The 11,919-nt window shown below is 43.2% G+C and overlaps 1 protein-coding gene across 1 annotated transcript in view; it reads left to right on the top strand.

Moving 5' to 3' along the window:
- Positions 1-11,919, top strand: part of TNFRSF1B (TNF receptor superfamily member 1B) — a 53,687-nt gene that overhangs the window by 25,671 nt on the left and 16,097 nt on the right. The window contains exons 2-5 of the mRNA XM_069079609.1: positions 5,750-5,852; positions 9,229-9,357; positions 9,476-9,625; positions 11,367-11,460. Of these exons, the coding sequence (XP_068935710.1) occupies positions 5,750-5,852; positions 9,229-9,357; positions 9,476-9,625; positions 11,367-11,460 (476 nt within the window). The remainder of the gene's footprint in view (positions 1-5,749; positions 5,853-9,228; positions 9,358-9,475; positions 9,626-11,366; positions 11,461-11,919) is intronic.

The raw sequence follows: 11,919 nt of genomic DNA, 5'->3' as shown, positions 1-11,919 counted from the left end.
GCCCTCCCAGCTCTGACATCCTGTGTTCTAAGGGCCCTCCCAGCTCTAACATCCTGTGTTCTAAGGGCCCTCCCAGCTCTGACAAGTCTCTGTTCTAAAGTCCTTTCCATCTCTGACCGGCTAAGCTTCCTCAATCTCCCTTTCTTCCTTCTAGAGAGCAGACCTCTCAGGGAGCTCATCTTCTGTGTTCTGATATCCCCAGAATAGGGGCTTTCTATGGTTCATTGGTTAGCTCCGATTCCTTTGCAAAGACTTTCCCCTTTAGCCTGTTTTTGTAAATAAGGCCAGCAAAGTTTGTTGCTTAAAGAAAAAGATAACTGGGATTGTGGTTGGCAAAGGGCCAGGGAGGGATGAGAAAATGTCAAGAAGCCGTTTTACTATCTGAGCCCAGAGAATGGGATGACAGGGCTGGCCTTGTTTTCTTGCTCAGGCTCCTTGTCTACCCTCCCCCTTCCCCCCCTCCCAATCTTGCTGTGATCCAAGGGAGTGAGGGTTCAGATTTGCTCACCCTGGCCTCCCGAGTGGGGTCAAAGTCAGAGAGAGAGAGATGACTGTCTCCAGCCAGTAATCACCAGGGCCCTTTCCCATCAGAATCTTTGACCTCTGACAGGAAGCCCTCAGCCCAACCTTTGTGAAGCTGCCACGTTGGGCTGGCTAAGGGCAAGTGAGGGAGTGGGGGAAGGGGTGTGTCTGGGCAGGACTGGCTGTTGCAAGTCCAGTTACCGAAATCAAAGCCTTAGGACAAAAAAAATAAAACGCGCAGTAACGCAACAAATCGCAGAGAGGCAGCTTCTGTGAACACATCCTGGCCAAAGCAAGACCAGCTGGCATCTCTCATTTCCTAATTTTAGGGGAGAGTAAGTCCCAAGACTTCCTCCTTCCAACCCAGTGTTTCTTGGCCATTGGAAGAGACTCTGCTGTCTCTTGGAGGAGGTGGTCCAGTGGACTGGATAGAGAGGCCTTCCTGGATGATGTGTTTTAGTTCTGAATGAACAAATCATCCCCTCAGAGTGGATGGAAGGCCCATTGGGTTGACCCAGGACTCTGTGCTCATCCCAGTGGGGAGGGAGAGAATGCCGTTATAGTGAAAAGCAGTCGGGCAGACACCGTCCCTGCCCTGAGGGAGCTTCTAGTCTGGTGAGGGAGGAGCAGAATCCCTGTACCCAAGGCACTGCACATCGAATGGGAGAGACCAGCCACTGTCCTAAAGGAGCTTGCTGTCTGTCTGATGGGGGAGATAGTTGCTATTCTCAGGAACCTCTCCGTGATATGGAGAAGACTGCCTGATCTCAGAAAGCATCCACTCTGAAGGAGAAGCAGGGCTCTGGTACCCAGAGAGCCCCAGTCTGATGGGGGAGCCACATCTCTGATCGCAGGAAGCTCCCAGTCCAATGTATGGGGCCAGAGTTCCCACATACAGGAAGCCCTCCGTCAAGTGTGGGAGACAGTTACAGCTCTCCGAGTGACTCTAGTCTAATGGGGAGCCACATTTTCCTTCCTTATGGAGACTCTCTCTCCTGATGTGGGAGACAATTCCTGTCCTCGGGGAGCCCCAAGTGTAATTGGGTAACTGCCCTGGATTGTGGATAGATCCCTGAACCTAAAGTCAGGAAGACCTGAATTCATATTCAGCCTCAGATGCTAACTAATTGCATGGACAAGTCACTTCAACTCTGCTTGCCTCAGGTTCCTCAGCTATAAAATGGAAATAATAATGGCGCCTACCTCCCATGGTTGTTGTGAGGACCGAATGAGATAATATTTGTAAACTATTTAGCACAGTGCCTGGTACATAATAGGCACTTGGTAAATGATGGTTTTATGTTTTCACAGAGACCTGGGTATTCGAGAGTTGGCAGTATTAGCTTCCATCTTTTGGGGTACTCAGTTCTGAGCTCGGTGCTCAGAGACCACTAATGACAATGTCTATTTCTTCAATGCCTGGGCTTTATGGTTAGAATTTAAATTATTTTTAGGAACCTGGTATTCTAGAGTAATAAACTGATATCTTGGTATTTTCCATGTCTAGAGGGTTTTTATTAGTTTATCTTCTTTGGGATTTGCATGGTACAGGGAACTTGGAGGATGCCCTTAAATAGCCAAGTAATCTTTTTTTTATTTTTTTGCATTTTAGTAATTTTTATTTTTTGGTATTCTAAATTTGACAAAGACTGATAAACACGAATACTTCTATATAAAAAGAACAGAGAAGGTTGTGTATGAAGTTGGACATATCTGTTATATATAATTTGTTTTTTAAAAAGAATATAGTAAATTCAACATGTTAGTTTCAAAGCTGTCCTGCTTGTCTATTTCTCCCTTTGAATTTTCTTCTATTCTTGTCTGTGCATTTAAAAAAATGCTTGTCACTCTCTTTTCTTTTTTAATTTTATTTTTAATTTATGGAATAAAATAAGCATTTCCATAACACTGTACAATAAAAAGATGATTGCATATGAAACTATAAATACTATGTGCAACTTGCTATTCCTTTCAAATACATAACAAAATTATCATGTAAATTTCTTTCATTTCTTCACTCCCCCTCCTGCCCAACGCTACCATTAGACACAAATAGGTATAAATATATATGTGTATATATATATATAATTATTGTATGCATACTTCTATTTATCAGTTCTTTCTCTGGATGCAGATAGCATCTTTCTTCATATGTCCTTTTTAGTTAATTTGGGTATTCATTATAGTCAAAATGACTTAGTCATTCAGAGTCGTTCTTAAAACAATATTGCTGTTACTGTGTGCAGTTTTCTCTTGGTTCTGCTCATTTTGTTCTTCATTATTTCATGCAACTCTTTCCACATTTTTCTAAAATCCTTGTGCTCATAATTTCTTATAGCACAGTAGTATTCCACCACATTCATGTACTGTGCACAACTTGTTCAGCCATTTTCCATTTGATGGGCATTCCTGAAATTCCCAGTTCTTTGTCACCACAAAGGGAGCTGCTATAAATCTTTTAAAACGTATAGATTCTTTTACTTTTTACATAATTATCTTCAGAAATAGACTAAGTAGTGGTATTGCTGGATCAAAGGATATAGGTAGTTTAATAACTCTTTGGGCCAAATTCCAGATTGCTCCGAAATGGTTAGATCAGTTCCCAATTCTACCAACAATGAATTAATGTCCCAATTTTGACATATCCCCTCCAGCATTTGTCATTTTCCCCTTCCATCATTTGAGCCAATCTGATAGGTACAAAATGATATCTCAAAGTTGTTTTAATTTGCATTTCTCTAATCAGTAATGATTTAGAGCATTTTTTCATATGACTATAGTTGTTTTGATTTCTTCTTGGAAAACTGCCTGTTCATATTCTTTGACCATTTATCAGTTGGGGAAAGACTTGTATTCTTATAGATTTGACATAGTTCATTATATGTTTTAGATATAGATATATAGATATCTGATAAACTAAACTAAAAATAAAAAAGAATATTAATAAAATTTTTAAAAAGTAAAATAAAAAAATTTCCCCTGGTTTTCTCCTTTCCTTCTGATCTTGGCTACATCCATTTTATTTGTATAAAAACTTTTCAATTTAATGTAATCAAAACAATTCATTCTGCACCTAACGTTGCTCTCTATCTCTTGTTTATTCATAAATTGTTCACTTATCTGATAAGCAATATGTTCTGTGTTCTTTAATTTTTTTTTTGTGAAATCTATCTTTATATCTAGGTCATATATCCATTTTAACCTTATCTTGGTAAATGGTGTAAGATATTGGTTTATGCCCAGTTTCTGCCATACTCATTTCTTAACAATTTTTACCAAATAATGAATTCGTATCCCCAAATCTTAAGTCCTTGTACTTGTTTTTTTTTTTTTTTGCCTTTTGGAGGGCAATAGGGGTTAAGTAACTTGCCCAAGGTTACACGGCTAGTTTTTTTTTTTTTTGTTGGGTGTTAAGTGTCTGAGGCTGGAACCGAACTCGGGTCCTCCTGACTCCGGGGCCAGCGCTTTACTCACTGCACCACCTAGCCACCCCTAGTCCTTATACTTGTTAAATACAAAGTCATTATGTTTATTTGCTGCTGTAAATTATATGTCTACTCTATTCCATTGATCTACCTTTCTATTTCTTATCCAGTATCAGACAATTTTGATAATTATTGCATTATAATATAGTTTAAGATCTGGTACTGCTAAGTCACTCTCTTTTCTATATTTTTTTGTCATCACTATCACTAGCCCCATTTTTCCCTCAAGTTCTCCCCTCCCCCAAAAAACACCTTTGCAATAAATATGAAAACAAATTCAGACATTAGCCATTTCCAAGAATGTATGTCTGATTCTGGACCATGTCCAGAATCCATCACCTGTCTGTCAGGAGGTATGTATCATGATTTCTATGGTGTGGTGGTTGGTCTTGGTGTTGTGATTAATCATTGCACTGATATGAAGTCTTTCAAAGGTATCTGTCTTTACAATGTTGCTTTTATTATGTAAATTGTTCTCCTGGTTCTGTTCATTTCATTCTTCATCAGTTCATACAAATCTTCTCAAGTTTTTCTGAAACCAGCTCTTTCTTTCTTCATTTCTTTTTTCTTTTCCTTTCTTCTTGAAATTAGATTTTGTTTCATTAAATATGACATAATTACATTAAAATTTTAAAGCATATTTTCATATTAGCCATGTTGCAAAAGAAAACACATTAACCCCCAAATGAAAAAATATGCTTCAATCTATACCCAGACTTCATTAGTTATCTCTCTAGAGGTAGATAGCATTTTTTCATCATGGGTCCTTTGGAGTTGATTTAGATCATTGTCTTGATCAGAATAGTTAAGTATTTTTACAGTTTATCACAGTTACAGTATTGCTATTACTGTGTACAATGTTTCCTTGGTTCTGTTCCCTTCACTTTACATCAGTTCATATAATAAGTCTTTCCAGGTTTTTCTGAAAGTATCTTGTTCATCACTTCTTATAGCACAATAATATTCCATTACATTCATATACTACAACTTATTTAGCCATTCCCCAATTGATGGGTCTCCCTTCAGTTTGCAATTCTTTGCCACCACATAAAGAGCTGCTATAAATATTTTTTTGCACATGAGTCATTTCCCTCTGCCTTTGATCTCTTTGGGAAGGTGTTACTGGGTATAGTTTAGTTAATTTTGAGGTATAGTTCCAAATGACTTTCCCCCTTGGACTGGACAATCTTAAGAAGTGTAAATTATTCAGCAGAAACCCCTGGCTGCTTTCTGATTCCCTTTCCCTTAATGATTTCCTCATGTTGGCAACCTGGCTTCCTCCGGCAGAACAGGGCCTGCTTGTGACATGATCACCTGTGGAGTTGGGACAGAGTTCCTCTTTCCCTCTGTTTTGGAAACTTACTGGGGCCCCCTCTTGTCCCAATGCCAAATCTGTTCTTGGAAGCTTTGGAACCCTGGAGGGAGGATTGTTTGATTCCATGACTGCTGTGTGACTAAGTCCCCTCATTTCTCTGAGCTTCAGATTTACCATGTGTCAGATGCAACTGAGAGCCTTCTTCAGGTCTAGATCAGAGAGACTTGCTCCAGACTCCTGGCTGTGTAGCCAGGACACATCAGGGGCAAGACTGATGCAGTCTCTACCTCTACTATGCCACTTTGACAATGCAAATCATACCATACATGGGGAAAAGAGAGAAAAGGGGAAAAGAGGAGAGTTTCGAGGCCTGGGATTCTGGCTGAAGGATAATGGATGCTAAAGTTTTCTTCCTCTCTTCCATCAGGTATCACTGCCTTATACCCCACAACTGGAGGGCAAGTGCAGGAACACAAAGACAGAATATTATAATGATGATCTTCAGATGTGCTGTGACAGGTGCCCCCCAGGTAACTGACTCACCTTTCCACCCACACTGTGGGCAAGCCAGGGATCTCACTTTCCTGGCCATCCCACCCCCTAAACTGGTTGTTTCCTCAAAGAACAAATAGCAAGCTGCCTCCATGAAGGGCCTATTTGGTTAAAATTGAATGTAGCCCCAGAATTTTTACTTTAATGGGGCATGTTACTATGGAAGAACACAGCTGGAAAAGTCCTGGGTTCTTGCACCCAGTTTTACAGATGGGGAAGCTGAGACCTAATAGTTTCCTAGTATAACAGACCAGAATGGCCCTTAGGGACCATCTGATCCAGCTTAGTCATTTTGTAGATAATAGAACTGAGACTTAGAGATAAAGAAATTTATCACAAAGCCACTAAGTGGCAAAGCTGGTATTCCAGCTCAGACCTCCCATCTCCCAGGGCCATCCATTTTCCTCCAAGCTGTCCTGTTTCCGTTTGTTTTTTCAGTCATTTCAATCATGTCCAACTCTTCTCCAAAATCCTGGAGAAAATCTGGAAGTTTTCCTTGGCAAAGATACTGGAGAGGTTTTCTATTTCTTCCTCCAACTCAAGGAAACCTAGGCAAACAGGGCAAAGTGACTTGCCCAGGGTCACACAGCTAGTAAGTGTCTGAGACTGGATTTGAGCTCAGGTCTTCCTTGACTCCAGGCCTGGTGCTTTATCTACTGCACCATCAAGCTGCCCTATGCCGGCCCATACAGAGGAAGTGGAAGGGGGTCAGTATTGGGAGGCAGAGGAGCTGGGTAAGAAGCTGGGCTCTGGTACTTTCTCCCTTGTCATTAAAATGAGGACTTGGTGACCTCTAAGGTCTTCCCTAGCTCTTAATTTGTGATCTTATGAGGTAGGAACCTTCTAAGACAGCACGTGGGCCAAGGCTGAGCCACTGAAATCACACCTTTATCCTCAGCTTTAGAGCCCTGGCCTTTGCCAGGGAAGGGACACTTCCTAGATTCCTGAATTCCTAGATCTGGACCTATCTGTCTCTAGAATGAAATCCTTTTTGGCCTCCAGCCATGCCTGGAAGGCTGAGAGCCAAGGCCTGGCCAGAGACCCCAATCTCTGGGACTTTCGACAGTGCCAAGCAAAGGGGCTGGGAGCAGATGGGGACCCTCGAGGCTGCGGCTGCTGCTGCTGCTGACTTTCCCCAGGGGAAAGAGCCCCAGGAAGAGGAAAATGTTTCAGCTCTGGGTCCATCAGCAGTCCACGGGCTGGAGGACAGTCACTGAAGGAATGCAGCTCCTTCTTTTGGAAGGAGAAAGTGCTAGGCCTTTCATTGATTCACTAAAGCATCCTCTTTTCACTCACCTGACCTCATTCCCTCACACACCATATTCACATCCTTACCTCATTCAACAGTCACCCACTCACCCACTGGCCTCTCTCATATCCTTCAGTCATCCCCCTCATGCACTCTAAAATCAAGACCCTCAGCATTACTCACAGACTAAAGTGACCACCTTTGCCCTTATACTCATAGTGAAGTCACCTCACTCTTATGCCATCCTCAAACTTACCCTAAATTCTCACCCTCACCCTTATTCTAAAATCAACCCACTCATATAAAGTCAATTCATTTGCTGTGTGACAAACCCTAAAGTCACCACACTTCGGTCACCCACAGCCTAAAGCCTTCACACATGCACCTTACCACATGTTCAGCTTCAAAGGCCAAGACTGAGCCGTTAGAGAGGCTGGAAGAGACGTGAGAACAGAAGGAGAAAGAGATAGTCTCCCAGTGAAGGCCTACCAGTCTTCGGCCAGGACTCCTGTCCTGCCTGTAGCAGGTGGAGAGAGGCCTGGAAACCTTCTGTCCACAGCCAGACCCTCTCTGATTTGGGGAGGAAGGATGTCTCTGTATAGGCATCATGGTATCTTAGGATCTTAGATTTACAGCTTAAAGGACCTTGGAAGGTCATGTAGCCTGATGCCCTCATTTCACAGTCAGGTCTCTAACTTCAGAGTTGGGGTTCTCTTGACTCTACCACAACAATTTTCAAATGAATGACAAAGCCCTTGGCTAAATCCAGCAGAGGGGATTTTTTGTTTCTGTCTTTGGGCGGGCATGGCACCTGGAACATAGTAGGTGCTTAGTAATAAAAGTTCAATTCAATCCAACAAGCATGTATTAAGAGCCTATTATGTGCAAAGTACTGGGCTAGATACTGGGGAGACTGGATTGGAGATACTGGACTGTCCTCTACTGTTAGGGAAAAATAACATGTATGCAGAAAAGTAAGTAGAGAAGATATCTACCAAGTCAGTACAAAGTAACAGTGGCAGGGGAGGGGAGGAGAAATACCAGCAGTGGAGGGAGGGGATCAAGCCTTCTGCCGAGATAGAATTGGAGGGGCAATTAGGTGGCACAGTGGATAGAACACCTGCCCTGGAGTCAGGAGGACCTGATTTCAAATCCAGCCTCAGGCATTTATTAGCTGTGTGACCCTGGGCAAGTCACCTAACCCCATTTGTCTCCCCCTTGCCCCCCAAAAAGAGATAGCACTGGAGCTGAACCTTGGAGGTAAATAAAGATTCCAAGAGGGGGGAGTCAAGAGGGAGAACATTCTCAAAAGGCTGAACTGAATTGAGTCCTACTTTATGGCTGAGAAAACAGAGACTCAGAGATAACTTAGGTCTAGGATTCAGAAGGACTGAAACCTCCCCTTCCCCAGCCATTGTTATCACCTCCCAAATCCATTTTTTAGAAGTCAAGAATGAAAACTGGCCCCAAATCAGAAGGTCTGGAGAGCTCTCTCTGAATGGTTTATCACCTTCAGTTCTTTCTCCAAAACTGGAACCACTCTGACTTTGGAATTGGTCAGCAGACAACTGCCTTGTGCTGAATCAGGGGCACGGAATTCAAAGGCTCCCCATTACAATTTTGTTATTGAGTCGATTAGTCATGTCTGACTCTCAGTGACCCCATTTGAGATTTTCTCAGCAAAGATACTGGAGTGGTTTGTCATTTCCTTCTTCAGCTCATTTGACAAATGAGGAAACTGAGGCAGACAGGAGGAGGTGACTTTCCCAGGGTCACACAGCTAGTTGAGGCTAGATTTTAACTCAGGTCTTCCTGTCAGGCTTGACAGTCTATCCAGTACACCACCAAAGTAGCTGCCCTAGGTAGGGTATTGGCATCCCCATTTTCCACTGGAGTAAACTGAGAACTGAAGAGGTTAGAGAAATTGCTTAAGGCCACACAAGTTGGTACTCAAACTCAGGACTCTTTACTGCTACTCTACAGATATGAGAGGATTTAGATTCCTTGTCAAAGGGCCAACCTGAGATGTCTTGGCCATGTTTTTTCTTCTTTAAAATTCTGATTTGTGTTTTCAATGAAAAACGTCCCGGCTCCTTTCTCTCCAGGTCAGCGAGTGCTGCACTTTTGTTCTAGGGACTCAAACACCATCTGCGTTGACTGTGACGATGACACGTATACCGAGGTCTGGAATTGGATAAAGGAATGCCACAGCTGTCGCAGCCGCTGTCATCCAAGTAAGGCCTCACGGAGTCTGCTCTGGGGAGGAGAAGACTGGGCCCCGGGCCCCTGTCTGGGACTGACAGACGGTAGGCCAGGATTGATCTGGGCCCTTTCTTCTCCTTTCATCACTAGATTTGGTGGAGATTAAGAATTGCACTAAAAAGGAAAACCGAATCTGTGCCTGCAAACCTGCAAACTTCTGCCTGAGGAGGAGTAAGAGCACTTGCCTGCAATGCCTCAAGTACACAGAGTGTCCCCAGGGCTTTGGAGTGGCCAAGCCAGGTAGGAAGGCCTGAGAGCTGGGGCTCAGGAGCTTAGGTTTCACTTGAGGGAAGGTAGAGTGTCAATCCCAACTGGCAGAACCCTAGATACCATTAGGCCAAGCCCTACATTGTATAGAGAAGGAAACTGAAGCCCAGAGAAGGTGAGTGACCTGCCCAAGGTAATGCAAGTAGTCAAGATGAGATCTAGGACTGTAATTCCATTTTCTAATGTAGTAGATAGAGCTCTGGGCCTGGAGCTGGCCCTCATACCTTCCTCCCTTCCTTCATTCTTTCCTTCCTTCCTTCCTTTCCTTCTTCCCTTCCTCCTTTTCTTCCTCCTTTATTTCTTCCTTTTTCCTTTCCTTCCTTCTTTCTTTTCTTCTTTCTTTCTTTCCTTCCTTCCTTTCTTCCTTCCCTTCCTTCTTTTCTCCCTCCATTTCTTCTTTCCTTCTTTTTTTTTCCTTTCCTGCCTTTTCTCCTTTCCTTCCTTCCTCTTTCTTTCCTTACCCTCCTTCCTTCCATCCTTCCCTAAAGCCAGTGCCACTTTGAATTAATTACTGGAAATCTTTTTCTACTCATTCATTCATGTAGCTCATATCATTCATTCACTCATGCATTCATCTATTTATTAAGTACCTACTATGTATAAGCATGGTACTGTGCTAATTACCTAGGTACATAAAACAAAGTAGTCCTTGCCCTCAAGGAGCTTCTACTCTGAGCTCCCAGAACTAGAGTCCCATACCAAGATATTCAGAAGTATAGTGAGTCGGTACAAAATGAACAGGGGCAGCTAGGCAGTACAGTGGAGAGTGCCAGTCAAGAAGACTTCTCTTCTTGAGTTCAAATCCAGCCTTGGATACTCACTGGCTGTGTGGCTCTGGGCAAGTCATTTCACCTTGCTTGCCTCAGTTTCCTCATCTGTAAAATGATCTGTAGAAGGGAATGGAAAACCCCTCCAGTATCTATGCCAAGAAAACCCCCAATGGGGATGTGGAGAACCTGACACGACTAAACAACAGCAACACCATGGATACAAACCAGATACATCCTTGATTTCTTACCCTAGTGTTACAGAACCCATCCTAAGGGCTTCAGGGATGGTTCAACAAATGGAGAGATCACTCTACCCAGAGCAAGGGGCCTCTAGTGACCAAATCACCTTGGCTTTCTTAGGGATGGAATTTTTACCACCTAAGAGAGGCAGAGGCTGGAAGGTGGTTGTGGAGGAAAGAGTGGACTTGATTCTTCAGACACCAGAGAGGGTTAGAAGCTCTGGCATTCAGTGACATCCTTCCTGATTCAGACATTCTAAGTTCTAAGGCCCCTCTGCTCTGACATTCTCTGTTCTAAGGACCCTCCTAGCTCTGACATCCTGTGTTCTAAGGTCCTTCCCACCTCTGACATCCTGTGTTCTAAGGGCCCTCCCCAATAAAATGCTCTAAGGCGCCTCTTAGTTCTAACATTGCATGCTCTAAGGCTCTCTGATTTTCTCTGTCTCCCTGTGCACTCCCACATAGATACAAGTGTGGAGCTAGGTGCTAAGGCTTAATAATTCATCTGTAGGTACCTCCTGGGCTGACTTTGTCCAATCCCCTCTTTGTGGTTTAGGGAGGTCCCTTATGCCCCACTCTGTTCCCAGGGCTCCTGTGTCCCAATCCTTCCTTGGGGCTGGTGATCTGGACAGAAACCACAACTCAGTATCCAGACCCAATGATTAAAAATCACTGAATTCTCTGTATTTTCCCCCTGACTTTCAGGAACCTTGGATTCAGATGTGGTGTGTGCCGCCTGTGCCCTGGGGACCTTTTCAGACACGGTGTCATCTACAGATGTTTGCAAGCCCCACCGAGTGTGAGTATCTAGTTCCTGTGGTTCTGGTGAGCTGGGATGTGCTTCTCTGTTGAGGGGCATCTTCCCAGGTATCAGTACAAGAGGTGCCAGGTGCTAGCAAGTACAGGCCAGTGGCTTTGGCATAGTTGAAAGAACATTGAAATTGGATTCTGAAGACCTGAGTTCAAATACCTTCTGGGCCTCAGTTTCTAAACTGTAAAGTGAGGTGCTCTTGGTCCCTTTCTAACTCAAAATCCTCTGAGATATCTGACAGATATGTTTCTCTTTAGGGGAGGGAAGGAACATAGGAGTGATCAGAGCCACTGTATAAGTACAACTATAATTGGCTTTATGTAGTACTTTTGAGATTTTAAAAAATCAATTCAACAAACACGATAATATTAGTAATAACAATGCTTTATAATATATTTCAAGGTTTGCAAAAGCACTTCACTAATATTCTCATTCCTCCTTCACAAT

This window comes from Petaurus breviceps, unplaced genomic scaffold (assembly GCF_028583685.1).
Source record: "Petaurus breviceps papuanus isolate PSGF00001 unplaced genomic scaffold, PetGlider_PUasm1.0 91041, whole genome shotgun sequence".
NCBI lineage: Eukaryota > Metazoa > Chordata > Mammalia > Diprotodontia > Petauridae > Petaurus > Petaurus breviceps.
Note: the sequence above shows the minus strand (reverse complement) of the source record. Positions and strands in the feature narration are given on the sequence as shown.